Raw genomic sequence first — 19,254 nt, 5'->3', positions numbered from 1 at the left:
TTTGAATGCCTCAATCTTATTCCCATCCAGGAAAAATCTGTTACAGCAGCTTCTAGACAGATGCAAATTCACATGATACTTTTGAAAATTCTTCACTTATTCACAGACCTTCAAGCCGTGCGGTGCCACTTCAATTTTGAAATAGTTTTGTTGTCTGCTGCAAGTGTGAGGTGAAATTACTGATAGTGTATCTGTCTCCCTATTCCTTTCATTCAGAGAAAAACAGAAGATTATGTATGAGAAACTCACTTTATAGTTTGCTTTTTTGGTTGGTTTTCCTTTTCAGTTATTTGCAGTTGTATTTCTGTGGCCCTAAACTGAAACAAAGCGAGTTTCCTTCCACAAAAAAAATGCTGCTGGCATTGCATCATGTAGAGTAGATGCCTGCAGTATGCATGTGCAGTTTCATCCCATCTTATTTTTAAATGGTTATCTACGCATCCCCCTGGTTCACAATCCTATTCCAAAAATACCTGGGGTTTATCCTTATCATATTGCCCAGCTAACAGTAAGAAATAGGCTCAAGTGGCTCAGTACAGATTAGATTTGCCTCTTATGCAACAAGGTACAAGATCCAGGGAGAAGCCAGAGACCTGCCTTGGGAAGAGCTTTGTCCTTCGTGGGCCAGGGAATCCCTTGGCAATACCCTTTGCACATGTCGAGAGTATCAGGTTGCGTCCCAACAATTTCACTGGAAGAATACTGCACTGAAAAGGGATTCATTTGTTCAGAGAGGCCAGGATAAATAAGGTCTAGAGGTTTCTGATTCTTACCTTAAATAAATCAAAGTTTTAATTACAGTTTTTGTAACCATATTTTTTAAATTTGATTCCTTTCAAGTTGACCATCTCTGGCATACTTGGCAAACAGGACAATCATCTACATGTTTCTTCAAAATATATCCGAACAGATTCAGGCTTTGGAAAAAGCACTCTTGCCAACTCCCCAGAGGGACATTTCACCAGTTTATGGGATTTTTCTGCCATTTTTACAAGGTTTGCTGAGCCTTCTGCTGTTTTCAAGTTGGTTTTTTTTTTCCTTTCAGCCTCAGAAAACATTTCTTCTTCACTTTTCCCTCCTTTCTAGCCACATTCCCAAGAACCAAACACTTGCCCTGTCCCTGCAGGTAGGGTTAGATGTGTGTTTTGTCAGACATGTTAGCATGTGTGTGTTCTCATGTCCGGAGTTCTCCTCCTCCCTCCCCACCTCCTCCTCCTTCTCAGTTGCCCCCACTCACCTTTGGTAACCTTGTTCTGGCACCAGGAAATGTTTTGATCCCATCAAAACATCAACACAGAGAGTGGTTATTTGGTAAACTGCTATATCATAGCCCACAGAGAGGAATTTGGATTCAAATTGTTCACTTAGGAGTCTTAGGTCAAAGATATACCCCAGGGCAAAAACTCCTTAGGGTCTTGCATGGCTGCAGTGACTGAATTAAGTCAATAGCTTATTCCTCACTTTAGCAGAGAAGAAAAGAGAAAAGATTTGAGCCTGGTTTCTAGACATTTTATGTAGTTTCAGGAAAAAGAAAAAAATAAAATATTAGTAGAGTCAAAACCTGTTTGGTTTTCTCCTCCCACCACAGACTGGACTCTCGCTAGGTGAGTAGGGAGCTGGAAGGAGATACCATGAGAGATTGTCTGATGTGGCTCTGCAGTTCCTAGGTTGGACATCGTGGAGAGTTTCTCCTCCAAGTCTAAAATTACTGCCTACACTTCTTTATCAGGTAGCGTGCAGTAGAGCTTTTGCAGTACACTTCCTGGAGATATAATTACACCTATTTCATAGATAAAACCAACACTAGGCATTTGCCCAAAATATATCTTACACAGGTAGAAAAAAGTAGCCCAATATGTGCAGTTCTTCTCTTGAAGCCACATTAAGATTTCATGGAAAACCCTAAGCATTCGTAGTGCTCAACTACTGTGCAAGATCTGGACAAAACTGAGAAGAAAACTCCTTTTCATTGACAGGGGAGAATTCAGTCCCAGATGAGTATCCATGATGTGGCATATTATATCTGTCTTCCTGAGCCCTATTTTTCAGTCCGAAAGCGATGTGAGTGCCTTTCATCAGCACTCTGTACAGTGATTTGTCCCCAGAGCATCCTGTGCCTTATAAAGATGTACCCAAAGCCTACCTGCCTTGTAACAGTGAATGCCAGCTGGTGACCAGCTCTAGAGTCTCACTTCAGTTTCCATATCCCACCAACCCTCAAAGGATGAAGAACCCAAGACTTGTTCTAATGTTAAACCCCATCTATGATTTGAAAATATCTGTAGATCATACCTAGAATTAGTAAAACAATGACTTAGGTCCAAAAGTGCCCCTCTTGTCCTAGGACTCTGAATATCTGAAGGTGAATTAAAGGGTGGGTTAGATTTGTTATAGCTTCTTTTTATTTTTTTCCTTTTTTTTTTTCTTTTTTTTTTTTTATCGACTATTCAGTGTTGGTCTTCATTATTTTTTTTTTTTTATCCTTTTGAAAGCTTTTAGAGCCTCCTGCATAACCGCCTCCGCCCCATTCAGCCCTGAATGGACAGTGCGCTGATCTTTTTCTCGGTGGGTAATGGATTTGGGTTGATTGCTTGACACAGGGACAATAGGGGGGTAAACAATTGCCTTCGCACCCGTGCAGCTCCCCATCTGTTGAGTGCGTGCGCCTTCAGAGGCAGCCGGGCAGGGACAGATGAATGCGCCAGCCGAGCCTGATGTTAATGACATCAGTCATACAAGCAGAACATGTGGCGCAATAAATCAAAAACTAATTGAACTTTTGGTTGATTATATTGCCGTCCCACTGCCTGCTTCGAGCACGGCACAGTTTCCTGGGACAATGCCCCCAGCCCAGCAAAGGCTTTGCTGCCCCTGGACAGCAGGAGCTTCCCTGGGAGATGAGAAGTGACAACAGCTTCTCTTCGCTCGCTGCTTTCTTGAAACACCTTCCACTCTACCAAAATGCTTCCAGGCTCAGGATGTCTATTTGACCAATATTTATTATTTCAAATAAGAAATGTTCATCAATATGACAGCCACAGCCCATGTTCCCTGGCACTTTCCATCTGGGACGGTTGGTGGCAGACATCTATAGGAGAAGACAGCGCTTGTTTTTGTGTTAATTAGGCACACACGTGGTAGTAATGAAGGCTATTCATTAGACTGATATAATTTAATATCATTATTCACACTTGAAAGTGCTCCAACTACATCAGTTGTTGGAAGCCTGCAAGCCAAAATTTTCTGTCTTGGGTGTCCATGGCAGCATTAAGTCACCAAAAGCTGAGGGGGCTGATATTCATAGAGCTGGAAAGGAACAATTTCTGGTGGGACTATTAAGAAATGAAAAGCTTAGGGAAGAAGAACCTTTATTGAAGTGCATAAATATGGGATTAGGCCCCAGAGACATCAAGTCAGGAACCCATCTATGACTGAGCCACCTTTCTTCCCCTTGCAACCACAGACGTGTAGGGGGCATGGAGATCTATGCACATCTGACATTTTTAGACATCTGCTTTTGAAATTTTATTTTGAAAAACCCAGGATTCCAGTATTTGTTTATGAAATGAAAAGGTAAAGCACAAAATGTTTTTCTTAATATGCCTAGAATCATGTCCTCAAAATATGTAAGGAGCAATTTTTTCTGGCAAATGTGTTACAGTACGCACTTAACCCAATAATGTAAACTTATTTCAAATATCTTTGCAGAACTCCTGTAAACACTTGCCAGTAGATTAGACTTTAATAATTAGCTATTTATTGCAGAGGATTTTCCACACTGGTAAAAGGAAATGTAAAATAAAATGCTCCTATCTGAGTAGAGGCTTAAGTAAGAGCTAAATTAAATCTTTGTGTTAATATTATTCATAGAAAGGCAGATGGGAGCATAAAATGTTGCAATGAAGAATATGGAATGAGATGAGATCACAGCATCAGTCTGTCCTTTGTAGATCTGGACAATGATCACAGAGCCAGATTGGATTAGTGAAACCTATTTACCAGAAGTTCAGAGCGGTTGCATGAAGCTGAAAGGCAGTCAGTAGGGAGAGGTGGAAAATGCACCAGATTTACAGCTGCAGCGATGAAAATTTAGAAGTTTTCACCACTGTGATTTCTTCCAAATGTGAGTACATCAAAATCTAACAACAGCTACGGTGTTGTCTTTTAGAGGGATGGGATGTTTAGCAGAGGGGAAATATGTGAAGAGAGCAGCTCATCTGTTCTGCTGTGCCGTGCTCTGCCTGCAGCCCAGCACTTGCTGCTGCTTTCTCAATCTAATCCGTGCAGGTGCTTCAATATTGTGGCTTTGTAAAATCTTTGCTCTGGCAAAATTGGGAGATCTGGAATCGGTGTTGCTATACCTATGAGGTAACTGCTAAAGTGACAGCTTGCAACTGTGTGGCTTTTCTGTGTAATAGAAAAGAGAATGAAGTTCTGCGAGCAGTTAGAATTGGGTGAAGTGCATGAATGTTGAATTTAAGTCTGCTGGCTCAATAAGTGGAACATTTCCAAAGCCATGCCCTGGAAATGAATGCATGATTAACATTAATTGCTTCTAATGAAGAGTAAGAACCGGACAAAGCCCAGCCTGCATTTGATTGAACAAATTAGTTTAAACTCAATGGCTGCATATTTCAGCAACAAGAAAGCAGGGAAAAGCAGGGAAAACAAATTGTGGGGCCAGATCAGATCTTTGCTTGCAAGCTGCGAGCATGAGCTCTCAGCTGCTTAATTTTCGAATATAAGTGGAAATGACGAAGTGAACCATCACTGTAATTGTATTTGTTGCCCCAAATCTGGGCTGTACATAGAAACATCCTTTGCAAATCCACATACATCATCTGCAAGGATTCATTCTTCTCTCCCTTCTCCAACTCTCTGCAGAAATTCGTGTTTGCAGGGACAGCCTCGCAGCCCCACTGTTTGCATTGCTGCCATTGTATTCCCACGCAAGTGGGTCACTTCTGGCTACCTCTGTGATTCACCCTGCTTTCAATGCCTATTCAAGTAATTGCATGTTTGCTGGTGCTGTGACTTCCCTTTCATGCCTTGCCTTTCTTCAGCCCCTGTAAGGCTTATTCCACTCGTTCTGGCAGGCAACAGCGGATGAGGGACTGTGGATCATATGTACTCTGAAAGTAGACACATTTATTACTGTTAGGCACATTTATGTGTTGTGTCTTTTGCACTAGGCTGGGTAGCAGCTTTAACAGCACAAGAGCACTTGCTTCTGGTAGGAATCTCTAAAAAACTGTACTCCTTACACTGTGTGGTAAAAATACCTAAAATACCAGAGAGACAAGAAGATAATTTCTTGCATCACTAAACTTTTCTGCACTTGAGTGTTTTGCTTATGAGCAATTAGTTTAGTCCTCACACAGTGAAATTCCAGAAGTAAAGGTGATGGAAGCTGCCTCAAAAACAACTTACAGCATATTCCTAAGTTTTAAAAAAAACCAAGCCGCCTTCATTGTGGTTGTCTGGCTTTCATCCCACACTCACCATGGTTTAAAATATAAAATGTGTCCTGCAGGAGAAGACAGTAAGGACGCCTGAGGATAGCACACCGTGCAGAACAGACTGTAATCATACTGACAGCTTAGCACAGTCTGGGCAGGCAGATAACTTACTTGTGACGAGCTCAGTGTAGAAGTGCCCTGTGCTGCAACGGGGTGCTCACAGGGACCCTCCCATTTTCCTGTCCTGTTTCACTACAGCCACAGCACAGGCCAGAATTTCCTCTCCAGTGGGCTCCTAATGCTCAGTACTTATATCCTCACTGGGGTGTGGAGGGATAGCTGTTAGACACCCACAGGCTGTCTAGGAAGAGTGACTTTGGTCTCCCTGCCAGCTCTGCTTGTAGCAGAGCCCTGGAAAGCCCAGTCGCTTGTTATTCCTGCCATCTGAGGAGAGGAGTTTGGCTGCAGTAAGGAGCAGCCTTGGATGACCTCCAGCTGCTTCCACAGCTCCAAAACTCTGCAAACAGTAATACTCAGCAACGATAAGCGCCGCAAGTTAAATGTGTGCCAACAAGGTAAAGGAAAGCTCACCTGGGGAGTAGGAGTCACCCATCATCGTGTAACAAACCTTCCTGGCTCTTCAAAGCCTTTGGATTATATACGGAGCCTGAATAGGAAACCCCCATTCATGTGCCTTGCCCCCAGGGTCAGCCTTTAGAATTGGAGTTAATTCCCCACATTTGGCAGCTTTCTGCAAGCCTGTTTCTGTCACTGGTGGCTAAATCCTGTTGCTCCGGTGGCCTGAACACAAGGCCAGGGTAAGATATGGTGAGAGGGAGAGTTGAGAGTATCACAGTCTTTCAGGCCAGTTTCATGTCTAACTCAAACAACAAGAGTTTAAAAGAGCCTTCACTTAGTCCACTAAAACCATCACCCAACCCAATCACTTCAGTCCAGACAAAAGCTTGGCTTATGGGCCTGGCATCCTGTGTGTCTGTTGTCTAGTGTTTCTATGATTTTGGTGTCTTCATGGGTCTAAGAAATGAAAGTGAGGAACAGACTTTAAGCAAAATGTCCCAAGCAAAACAGCTGAATAGGTCATTTTGAGGATTGAAAAGGAAAAGATTAGGCTTAGTGCAAATGTTGTGTTTCGCACATCATGCAGTAAAAGTGAAATAATGTCATGAGAGAGTTTGAGCTTATTGATAAAGTCTCTAACCAGATAAAATCATAATAGTCTCCAATTTAATGTATACCCTACTCATTTCCTACTGAAATACTGGCAGGTGGGTGGCCAGTTCAAAACTGAGAAAGGAGAAGGGTTGTTCTTCCTGGAAGCCTATGGGAGTGGTGCAGAAACTCGGGATAGGCTGTGGCCCTGTGACCACAGATTTCTGTATTGTATTGCTAGAGGATGGCCTCTGAGATCACATCAAAAGGGGCTTGCTTTTGGATTGTTTCAGCTGGAATCTTCCTTAAACTCTTTTTTCTCCCCCCTCTTCCCATCATGCCCCCAGTGAATTCTTACAAAGGACTTTTGTAGGCACGTGTTCACTTCCACAGCATCCTGACCATGTTCCTGTCCTTCTTTTTGCAGCATGTAGCCCTGCCCGAAGACGAGCTAAAGCTACACCTCACATCCTAACAAAGAGTGTAAGAAAAATCTCTTTTCTTCTCCCTATTTTTTTTTTTTACGTTCTAGTTATGAACACCCTCAAAAGAGCTGTGGGTAAATGGGAAGCAGATTTTCCAGGGTAAAAGAATGTATCAGTGTCTGATGCAGGGAGTGGGGTGGGAAACAGAAGGGGGAGTTTCAGTAAAGCTGCAGTTTATTTACAGAAGTGCTTTGAAGCTAAAAACAAAATATGGTCTTGCCATGCAGAGCCAGTCCAAATGAACATAGTGCCTTACTAACACCGGCCATCTGAGGGAATCATAGACTAAATTATTGTCCATAGAGCCTTCACAATAAGTCCAGAGAGACACACAGGGATGAAAAGTAAGCAAATCATACCAAATCATATCAGTGTTAATCAAATAATAGTAATAATCATGTTAATCAAGTAAGCGGTATCCTAGGGAATTTGGGAGAAAAACACCAAGCAATGGACTGTAACTTTGACCCTAAAAGTTGGCACTGAGAGACCCAGGGAGGATGTTTGTCCCCTGGTCCCAGCAGTGCTTGCTTGTCCTTACCTCAGCCTCGGTGCAGAGGGCACAGAGGAAGCTTTACCCACTCCCTGCAGAGGAGGTACCCCCAAAATTAAAATAACTGAACGTTTTTCATGCTCTGAGTAAATGTCTTGCAAGTTAATGTCAAGGACTTGCAAGGTGCTTTCACACATGGGTGTGAGGTTTCTTGTCTTCAGAGACAGTTTTCTCTCCTTAAATCCACTTGACCCATTCACAACCCCTTCCACAATCCTTCTAGCTGATTTGCAGGAATGACAGTCTCTTCTGCATTCACAGCACTTCTTACACATTTGAGACCCTTCTGCCAAGGCATTCCTTCTTACCACAGACCTGTCTCTTCTCTAGCACTTTGCTGAAGTATTTTGCTCCATGGCCTTCCCTTTATCCATGCCCTTTCCTACTTCCCAAATCCACCCTCATTTTCAGGGAGCCTTTTCTTTGTATTCCTGATACCCTGATCTCCCCGCAGAACCGTAGGTCCTCCTGCTTACCACACTTACCTGTGCACTGGAAAAAAACCTTATCACATTCTTTCCAACCCTCTCTTTTGGTTATTAAAGCAGATCACAGGATCCCAATACGGCACACAACACCTGAAGTGGTCCCCAGGAAGAGTCAGTAACATCTCTCATTTTTTGGGTAGAAACTATGCATGTGTCTATTTTCCCAAATTGTGACAGTTTTGGTTTGGTTGGTTTTGTCCCATAGCTCAGGCTGAGATTTCAGATTTACTCCTCATTCCAAAGGAAGATGAGTCAGACTGCTGGAGTATTACTCACAATAAGCCATTTTGAGATACCCTACTTTTATTTGTCAAACTTCTGGTATATTTTGTTTGCCATGCAATATAAAACAGCAAAAAAGTCCAAACCAAAAGTGAACTATCCTGACATGCTGAAACAAAATGCTCAGGTTTTTTGGGGTTTTTTTTGGACAATATTTCTCATAGAACTATTCAGCAGAAAAATTTCAGCTGGCTTACATCAAAATCAAGGGTAATTCTATGGCTGTTATCTTGTTCTAAATCTCAGGAGATAGTTGTTTCTACTAAATGGAATCATCTAATATTTAATTTGGATTGGATCAGCTGCTGTGGCAGCGCTGTACTCATAAAGGCCTAAGAAAATGAGATAAGAAAGTCCCTGTTTTGTGGCTGTATTTTAAGAGGATTGGGGTTTTTTTTCCTTTGGGGCTTTCCTGACCCCAGTTAAGGATGTCCTCTGATTGGCTCTTAGTCATGATGCAGGCAGCATCATATTAGCAGTGGGAACACCAAGCCTGAGGAATGGTCTGCAGCTCCAGCTACAAAAACAAGGATGGCTCTCAAACCAAAGTGACTGGCACAGTCAACTCTTAGACATTCCCCTTCCTCAGTGGGATGCAGCTGCTTACAGTTCATAAGCAAGCATTGAAGTAAATTGCACATACTGGAATAGACGTGCCTGTGAGGAAGCTGTGATTGCCAATTTCTAGACCCACAGAAAAGTTGCAGAATGATTGTTTATTTTTCACTTTTACATTTGCACCTGCAGTCAGAGCTGTAAAAATGCCTCAGCTAACATAAAATCTTCTGCTGTGGTGGTTGCAGTGGGTGCACAACTTTAATCCTCAGCAAGGACAAAAATAGCAACCAACGTGGACATCTGCCAGACCTTTTTTTTTTTTTTTTTTTGCAGCAGAAATACTCAAGCAGTGTAGCATTAAGTGATTTAACATTCAAATTACTGACAGTGGGGGGTAACTTCCATCACATACAAGAACTCATCCCAAAAGCATGATAATGACTGTGGAAGGGTAACAGAAAGGAGAAAGCACCTTTTTTTTTTTTTTAGCTGAGTGTTTTACCAATATGTATACTTGCAGTTCCTATTGCCCTATTAAGAGTTAAGATCCTTCCCTTCTCTTCTTCTATCCCCAAAATGCCTTGGGTAGAACTGCCTGGACACCAGGACCTGTCTATTTTGCAAGAAAGTAGAAAATACCCCTGTGCATGCCTGAGCTGCCACATTAAAAATTAGCTCAGCATTAGGCCATCAAAATAACTCTACAAATCTGGAATTTTCTCACTAACAGGCACTTTCAAAGTTTTATCCAAAGCCAGATATTGAATTGTCACCTTTTCTGGATGGTTGTTAGTCGGCAGTGAGATTTTACGTCCAGGATCAGGATGTTTGAAACAGCCTCTCTGTGACTGTCCTGTGTCCTCCGTACCCCTTCCCTCTTAACACAGCTAATTCCAGCAGTGGGTATGCCAGACCTCAGTGCTCTCATGTGCATGGCAAAGTCCATAAAAAGAGAGTTTGTTGAGCTCTAATTTCAGAGTCACTGTCCTGCAAACAGACTGGGCCAGTCAAAGGACTTACAGGTTCTAAAAACAGTAGGGGTTTTTTTAGTAGTTTGCTAATTCTGCATAGTTTGGCTGACTCTGCCATTTGTGCAGATTTAAATTGCCTGGTATGTCTAGAAAAGAAAAGTGACTCCCAGTTGATCCTTCTGCCTTACCCCAGGTACCCTAGAGAAATGTCAGCTCCACTTTAAATCAAAACCAAGCTACAGCAGGTTTAGTTTCCTGACCTAGATAAGTCTTTACATATTACAGTAATGGGTGAGGTAGCCAAAGTCACTGTGAAATCTTGAATTAGGAGATAAGGAACTCCAAAAATGTGCTACAACCAAATGCTGCAAAGATGTTCACTGGAAATATATTATGGAGGTTGCACCGTTGTCTCCAGCTGTAATGGAAAATGGCACTGTAACTTATTTATACAGATTCTGCTGCCTGAAGGCATTTTGGCATTACTGATATCATTTGTAACAATAAATCTCGAAAACACAGACAATGTACCTAAATAATCCTTGCTATTAATCAAGATAAAAATCCTTTTCTTTTCCCCAAACTGTATTTCATCCTGTGCAACATGTAGGCAGAATGTTAAGTTCCAAGTCCATGGTGGTTTACACTGATCAAATAAGCCACTTTCAGGATTAGAGGTGACTGCAGCCATCATCCTGCTTACCAAAAATGCGCTTTCCATGACAATGCAAAATAAGTGACCTCAGGTGTCTCAGTAGCAGAGGGTTGATGACACTTTTTGTCACACACCAGCAAAGACTGAGTGTGACCAAGAGCACTGGACGTTTTTCCAGAGATGGTGGGAAAAGCTGAGCTTTGTGCCCTTGAAAACTGGAAGAGCTCGGTTCACAAAGGCAGACTCCGAGGGCTGTCATTAGAGACCCCTGCCAGCCACAGTCTCATCACATTAGTCCTGAAGACAGGTGTCTCCACTGGTGTCACTGTGGTGAAGGGGGTGATGCTCTGGTGAGCAGCTTGTAAGGTTTGTGTGGTCAGGGCGTGTGTGGATGCAGAGCCTGAAGCCTGCAAGGAGCTGCTGCAGAGGGATGGTGAGGTGCTGGAACTGCTCCAGGGGCAGCAGGGAGGAAGCAAATGCCAACAGCTTAAGTAGCAACAGGAGGCCTCTCACAAGCAGCATCACCCTCGTTCTGAAACATCAGAGCAATGCTGAGGCTCGGCTCTGTTGGCAGCTCCAAATTTGTGATCAGTAGAGCTGGGAGCCAGTTGCAGCCTCCTTTAGCATGTGCTTGTCTCCAAAGACACCAGTAGTCCCTTTAACTTTTAACTGAACACTTGGTATGTCTTTAGTAGTTTACAGCATATGGAACATGTTAGGCTGTGTGTCAAAATCCACAGAAATAGGGAAAAACCCCTATTCAGCCTTGGATTAGGCTTTGGTTGCCTTAGCTGCCTTTTCCAGAAGTATTTTTGCCTGTTGTTGGATAGTTTCTGCTCCTCATCCCACTAGGCAGTAGTATGTAGGTAATGTAGCCTTGTCCAGACTCCTGAGGGTGCATGAAGACAAAAGAATTACAAGTGGTTAGGTCGGAATTTTTCTTCTTTCCTGTTTTGGAAAACATGGGTTTGCATGTGTTGTTATGTCTGTGTAAAAAATCGTATACACAGAATATTGTGGATTAATGGCAAATTGAATTAAAACTTAATTAGAGGGAATGAACACTTTGGTGCGAGGGGACATGCTTGAATAGGGTCTTGTTTTTATCTTGACTGTGTGTTAAAAGGCAGAGCAATAGAAGGAATTAAGGCTTTTTCCATGCCAGTAGTGGTCTGACCAGTTGTTGGTCTCAGTCTTGAGACAAAATAACTATATTTATATCTAAAGCATGTAGACAGCAACTAGTAGTCATCAGTTAGATGCAACTAACTGCTTTTCTCATGATCTTCCAACATAAGTAAGTCTAATAGGAAATAGTCTGAATAGTTGCCACATGTCTTGTTTCCTTGCTGGTTTGGCTCTTCACCCTGTTTAAGTGGTTCTCTGTATGACAGCAGCAAGTCTTTGGGGAAGAATAAAAATAAAATTTAAAAAAAAAACACCAACAAAGTACAAAACACTCTGTCCCTGCTGTTGGAACTTTGATCTTCTTGAGAAAACTCTTTCCAGACCATCCTGGATAACAGTCCTGATGAATCCACTTCTTTGAGGTGTATCCCTGTTTTTTCAAACTCACATTAGCTCTGGCCTTCCCAGTTGCCTGTGGCAGTACAGTGAATGCCATGGCCTGGTCATAATTGATTAGAAAAGAACTTGATTTCGTTCATGCTTGTTTTCAAGGGCTGTTGGAGATACCAAGGGGAGCTGATGCTCAAAGTTGCAGCTGTCAGTGAGTTTTGTCTGTGTGAGCTAAAAATTGTGAAAATTAATCTCTAGGAGAGCAAGTCCTCTCTGCCTCGTATTCTCTGTAGTCATTTATTGGGTGCAATATGTAAGTAAGTTCAAAAGACAGAAGAGAGCATAAGGAAACAGCACTTGTAATTCGCATTGCGTAAGTTTGACTGGTTGCCCAAGATATGATGCAACAAGAAAATAAATCTGAGCTGTCTCAGAGGCATATATTATGCAGTAGAGTTTGGAAAGGGGCACATTTCAGTCTCCTGAGGAGAATACAGAAAGGTGCAACTGAGTAGCTGGGTCCCAGAAAGACCCAGCAGGATTTTCCCATACTTCTCTACACAGCCCAGAAGCTGGAGCCAAAAACAAAATCCCACAAATCCCACAGTCCCCACCTGACAAAATCCCCTCTGGACTACAGCAAAGCAGTGCGAAGAACAAGCAGCCTTTCAGCTCCCCCATGACCTCGACAACCCACTTAATCCCCGGGGCCGATGTAACGGGGCGCTTTTCGTCTCCCCTGCAGGTGGTGGCCGTGTCGGAGCGCCGGCCGCGCCAGGGCGAGCTCCTGCATGTGCTGTACGAGGCCAGGGGTGAGCAGGAGGCGCGGGGCCAGGGCTGCCTGCAGGGATCCTGCCCTGCCAAGGGCGCTGCCCAGCACGGTAAGTGCACAGCCACAGCCCCAGAGATGTGGCTGCAGAACGTTTTTAGATATTGCAGTCTTCCAGGCTTTGCAGCGAAGAAGGCGCTTTATTGTGTACCTGGAGGATAATTCCATGCTTAAAATATCCAGTGGAATTAATGAGATAATGACCGTGGCATTGCTCAATTTATTCAGAGTCATAAACTCGCTTTATTCAGAGCCATGAACACTCCCTGACAATATTTTAGAGATGATAAATAGTAAATTACTGAGTTTGCCTGAGTCATCCTATTATATAAGATCCCTGGTCAGTTGCTTAGAATTAGCCAGAATATAATCATTTGGGATGAATTTTCAGATTCTGGATATCAGCCACAGACCTGATTTTTTGGCAACCAAAGCTTGTTCAGCATATTTGTGAGAAACCGTGAAGGAAAAATAGAGCTTGCCAATACGAAACCAAGGAGATGGGTAAACATAAACAGAGTGGCTATTCAGCTCCTCCAACACTGGTGTGTTATGTTTGGAAGACTGAAGCTGGACCAAGGCTGTGCAGTTTCACATGGGATGGCCTTTTAATCAAAAACACATCTTTTGCTCTCCTCTGAAAAATCACCCAGATGCAGTCAAGTCATATGCCTCTAAAGAAATCCCACATGGCATGTTTTTCCAAGAGAAATTGGATATTTGGATGTTAAAAGGTGCAAAATCTCTCGAGCAGGTCTGTGAAAGTGCATGTTCCTCACATCACTGGTCTGCAACCACTCTGCATATAACCCGTCCCATTAAGAACACCAACCAGAGAAGAGCGGGGCCTGGGAAACTGGAAAGGAAGAAACTGAGCCTGGGACCATAGGAAAGGATCTCAAACCAAGATGTGGCCGGAAAAAGAACTGGAGCTTCAGGACTGGAGTGGGGACAGGAGTGGCTGGGACTGGCTACAGGGTAAAGGATGGCAGAGAGCCAGAGAGGCAGAAAGGAGGGACTGCTGGTCTCTGCTGTTAGGGGAGATGAGAGGTAAAGGACAGCAGATAGGTGCGAACAAGAGAAAAGCTGCAGGAATCTAAAAAGAAGAGCAGAAAAGGGGGAAACAGGTCTCCTAGAGGGAGAAAGGGAAATGAGTAGGCAGAACCTGGAAATTAAGTTTAAATTAGAACAAACAAAAAAACAAACGAAAGAACACAGATGAGGCCATTAGCATGTCTATTGCTACCATCAAAAATCCTGCACAAATAGCAATGCAGGACAGTCCATGCCAGCATGTGAGAAGGTACTTCTGGAAGTGGAATTCGCACTGCATCCAACCACCACTGCCCTGAGGGGAGCAACTACAAACCTGAAGCCATGAGAGCTTTCTTTTGCTTAGATATTTTGCTAAAAGTTTGCAAGAACATTTTCTGTATCTAATAAGAGGGACGGGCTGAAGGGAAGAATCAGATAAAGTAAAAGAAAACAAAACCAAATAAAAGGAAAGGAGATGGGCATTAGCTGAAGCACTGATGATCCACTTGCTGAATACTGTTAGTACCTAATATGCAAGATGAGAGGAGGTAATTGCATTAACTTTGACGTGAGGGATACAGTAAGGTACCTAATGGAATTACTGGAGAGGGGTGGAGCGGGAAGCGGGAAGCTGGTTAGGATATTTATCATAGTCAAATATTGCCCCCAGAAGGAGGAGACAGTTCCGATTGCTGTCATGCTGCAGGCAGCACTATAAGCAGAACCCTGGCTATTTCCATATTTGCTGTCATTATTTATACTCCATTGGTCACAGCAGTAGAGAGGTCCACATTCCCACAGCCAAATAGGAGGATTTAGCCTCATGAAAAAAATCTGGCATCCCTCACTCATTTATTTCCTTGGCACAATGAGCAGGAATGTCAGTGAGCATTTATCCATGGATAAGTTATCAGATGAGCGATTACTTGAAACTGAAGGGTAGACTTCAGAGTTGAGGACAGCAGAAAGAGAAATGTCACTCAGCCACACGAAATCCCTCCCTGTGATGGGGTAGACATAGCACACATCTCTGCCTAGATTATAATAACTCTCCAGAGCAATACAGAAAAGAGAGAATGATCTCCTAGGCAGGACAAACCTGCAGTGGGGGCTGAAGAGCAGCATTTGGGCTCTTTCTCTTTAGAGATACATGAGTGCTTACAGAGTGGGAAAGGGCTCTCGCTTTAGCTTGGTCTACTAAGGGCAGCTCATCATCTCATTTGAAAAGTCCAGGAGCAAACTGAGAGACTTTCCAGAATGGCTTAAGCAGTTCCACAATCACTTATTTTGACATCACAGTAGATGATCATTTTGCTCCCTTGGCTATAATCAAATCTGGTGGGACTATAACCTGTGTCTGGGTTCTGTCCATATCTGGGTTTTACTGTACAGAAGGAGGTTTATCATACAAGCTGTGCCAAAGGGATAATTGCACCTAATATCATGTTTCTTATGCTTTGCAGCAGGAATTACTGAACAAGAGTCATCCAAGTCCTATAATCATCTGTTGGATGGAAAATCTTTGGTAAGCAAATAGAGCAAGACCAACTACCAATGCAGCTTAAAGCCTTGTACCCATCAGCATGTCCCACAGTAACAGCATGTCAGTCTGTTGCAGCACCTGCAGATTTCCCAGCTTTTGTTAAAGCTTGAAATGTCATTTATGCCAGAGGATCCCTTATCTGGGAGCAGAGACTGACATAGGATGGGGAACTGCCCCTCAGGAACCAAGAAGAGTGGTGGGACAAAACAGGCAGGCTCCTGTTCTGGATGCTCAGCCACCTGCAAGAGCTGGGAAAAATTAACCTCTTGTCTCTCAGGCAATTTCGCATTTTTGGGAAAAAAAAAAATTCTCAAGTGGAACAAGCGTCAAATAATTTGTTTTCTCCAGAATGCCAACCTGACACAATAATCTCCAAAGTCAGAAACATCAATAAATAGTTGATGGGAAAATTATCATACAAACCCCCAAAATGTGTTCTTGAATAGACAGAAAAAATATTTTTGTTAAAATTTACTCACCTTTACTAAAATGTTCTCCCTCCCTTCTTTGTCTTACAATCCCCCTGCTAATTTTCACAGTCCCTACATTAAATAAAAACTAACTTTTTCAATGAGAAAAAATTATTTTGAATAGTGTCTGGCCAACACCAGACCATGTCATCAAAACTCTGTGGTTTCAAAGGCTCTTTTGGATGGCTGAAGCATACTTGTTAGCTGATAGCTGGGCTACACTTAAGGAAAATGACAGTACAATACTTAAGGATAGTTAAAATTAGTGTTATTCAGTGTAATGAATCTAATTAAACCTACCAATTATTAACATAGTTAATTTTCAAAGGATACTTGCAAAAGTGATTTCAAACGTCTCTAAGTTTTAGGATACTTGAAAAACACACCTAAATGTAGCCAGTCTCAGATTAATCCTAGGAGAAATAGCCCTAGAAATCTTAAAACCAATTATGGTAGTGACAATATTATGAACATTTTTTTCAGGATTGCCAGTAAAATCAATAAGTGTGCTTATTGCCTGAAATAATGAGATTACCTCACAATTTTTGACTTTTTTTTTTCTGTTTCTGGGCAACTCACACTTTAACTTACCATCTTAGAAGATATGCTGTTCTCAGAGACCTGTTTATGGGAAAACGTGACTCAGTGCTGGCAGGCAATTTTTGATCAAATAAGACAAGGAGGAATGGATGATCAGGCTTTTGTGGGTCCATGGCAGAACTGGAGCATAACCAGGGTGTCCCCACACCACAGAGCAGCACACAACAAAACAGGGAAACATCTCTAAATGCTCAAGGAGCTGTGATGGCTGAGACGTCTGCTCCCCAGGCAGCTGTAAAGGTGGGGAGCTGCAAGAGGCAGGCTTCCCACTCTGCACAAAACCTCACTGCCTCAGGAAGCTAAACACAAAAACTAGGGAATAAAAAGCTCTGCAAGTGTTCCTTCTTTGATGGGGGATGTAACTCTCGCTCATGCTGAGCTCAGTGAGAACATTCACGTGAGCAACTGCTAATTGTGTGGGTGAGAGTTGGGCAGTCAAATCCTTAACCTGCTTTCTCTTGTTAAGAGATTTACAGCATTTATTGGTTTTCTCAAAACAGCCTCTTTCCTCAGATGAACCGGTGTCCCCACTCATCAGTGGCATTTCCTAATGATGTGCTTTATCCTCCCACAGATTCCTCCATCTCCAGTTGCCCATATCACAGTGAAAGCTGTGGCTGTCACGGGCTCGCCCACACGCAACCGCACTTCTACAGAAGAGTAAGTCCCTTCCCACCCTCCAGCCATGCCTCTTGTTTCCCACAGGCAGGGAGAGATTGCTAAAGGTGATGCTGAATTTATTATCAGCCATGCCCATTTATACAGCTGTCTCAGTGCCCATTACAGCTCCACTTTATCACTAGAAAAAAAATCATCCTAACTCAAAATGAAAGTATTTTCCTCCTAAGAAGTCTGTAATATTTGCCTTAAAATGTAATTAGAAAATTTAGTTAATTGAAGAAAAAAAAATTGTCTTAAAGTCTAGTTAAGGAACAGCTTGACCATAGCACAAGTGCACTCATCACCAGGCAGTTAACCCAGACGTGGATCTGGGTGGGATTTGAGATGCCACCTGAGGGACGGTAACTAGCTCTTTGTCACAGTGTCCTTGCATTCCATACACAGAGATGTAAATTCCCCTCAGCCAGTGGAGCTCATCACTGCTGCATGGTCCCTGGCACTTTGGTGGAAGGGCCCAGCTCTCTCCTTGGGCAATCCCCCTCTCCTTGTTGGGTGGCAGTTTCTAGAGAGGATGCATGTAGGGTGGTCCCACTTGCAGCCCATACCCTTGTGAGGGAGCAAAGGCACCAAGCTGAGAGGTGGCGGCCACAGCATCCCAGTCCCCTGACCCACAGAGCCCCTGCTCATTCCAGACTTGCTGATCCCAGGGCTGGGCCAGGCATGGACACACATTTGCAGCCAGGCAGCTCTTGGTTCTGAGTGGCTGGTTGCCATAAGCAGGGGAGAAGGGCCAGGGAGAAGCACTCTGTGCACACCTTGTGTTTTATTTGCTAGCCACAGGCAGCACTGGAGGAAGACAACAGAGTATGACCTGGCCCTACCACCGGGAGCAGAAGCTTCCCTACCACTGACAGGAGGCAACCTGTGTGGGACACCCAGCCTCCTGAGGAAGATGTGGATGAAGCACAAGAAGAAGTCAGAGTACCTGGGGGCAACAAACAGTGCCTTTGAGGCGGACTGATTAGACTCAGCATCCCTTGGAAAGGCAGAAGGTCCTTTAGCAGGACAAGGTGCTTTAGGTTCAACGAGGGAACAGACACAGCACAGCTCATCCAGGAAAATGATACCCTTTTTATTACTTGATGCCATTGCCTCAGAACAGTGGGAGAAAGGCTAACAAAGGCAAAAATGGTGAATATGATGCAACTCAATGGCCTTTCCTTGTTGCATTACACTAAAATCCCAACTATCCCACTAGATTTACATGTTGACTCAATGCTGAGACTACTGCTGACCCATTCACCATTTTCTATGTCCTGTCTGAATGAGCTCGGACTTGCAACAAGAGAAGCCCACGAAGAGGTTTGTGTATTCCAGCAAGGCAACAGATTGATTACAGAGTGCCATTAAATCCCAGGGATCTACTTGTTGTGCACCACTGCTTGTCGTCTTTCCCCTCTCATATCATGAGATAAAAACTTCATCTTGCGATATGCTTGGCTGAATGACACATGCTAAACATCTCTTTTCCTTCAGTTTTGATGTTTCAAGGCAGGAGTAAAAGATGCAAAAATTCTAAAACAATGGGCCAGAACTGAGCAAGTTTGTGAACATATCTACCAAACTTTGCTATGTGACAAGTGATTTGTGTTTTAAGGTGTCCTGCCAGATCAAACTATGAACAACAGGATAACCTCAAGGGACACTTTCTACCATAGAACCTGCTCATGAGTGAAATGGTAGTCAGCAATTTACCCTCTAGCCATGTGGTAAAGGGTATTACATTAAGTGCACAAAATACTAGGGGGAAGGAAAGTATGTAAATGGTGCAACTAGGTGACTAAGTGTAAGATATTTGCATGTAAGAGACCTGTGCTTATGAATACGTGGACTTAATGCAATTTTCTTTTTTAAAAAAAATCTCATTTTTTTTCAATTTAGAAATTGCTGGTCAGGTCCTCTTCAGTTTTTCTCTCAAAAAAAGAACAAAATAGTTTCACAAAAAAAGTTGTCACTG

At 43.0% G+C, this 19,254-nt stretch overlaps 1 protein-coding gene across 1 annotated transcript; it reads left to right on the top strand.

The window, feature by feature from the left end:
- The first annotated feature begins 811 nt into the window (after positions 1 to 811).
- VXN (vexin) lies at positions 812 to 19,254 on the top strand. The gene is made up of 8 exons (XM_066205094.1): positions 812 to 995; positions 2,493 to 2,565; positions 3,951 to 4,123; positions 7,057 to 7,112; positions 12,885 to 13,020; positions 15,467 to 15,528; positions 17,191 to 17,276; positions 18,072 to 19,254. The coding sequence occupies exons 3-8, from the start codon at positions 4,057 to 4,059 to the stop codon at positions 18,256 to 18,258; spliced, it is 594 nt and encodes a 197-aa protein (XP_066061191.1). The 5' UTR covers positions 812 to 995; positions 2,493 to 2,565; positions 3,951 to 4,056; the 3' UTR covers positions 18,259 to 19,254.

Source organism: Chamaea fasciata, unplaced genomic scaffold (genome assembly GCF_029207755.1).
Source record: "Chamaea fasciata isolate MVZ Bird 193981 ecotype frontalis unplaced genomic scaffold, bChaFas1.0.hap1 SCAF_1, whole genome shotgun sequence".
Taxonomy (NCBI): Eukaryota; Metazoa; Chordata; class Aves; order Passeriformes; family Sylviidae; genus Chamaea; species Chamaea fasciata.
This window is presented reverse-complemented; position numbering and strand designations above follow the sequence as displayed.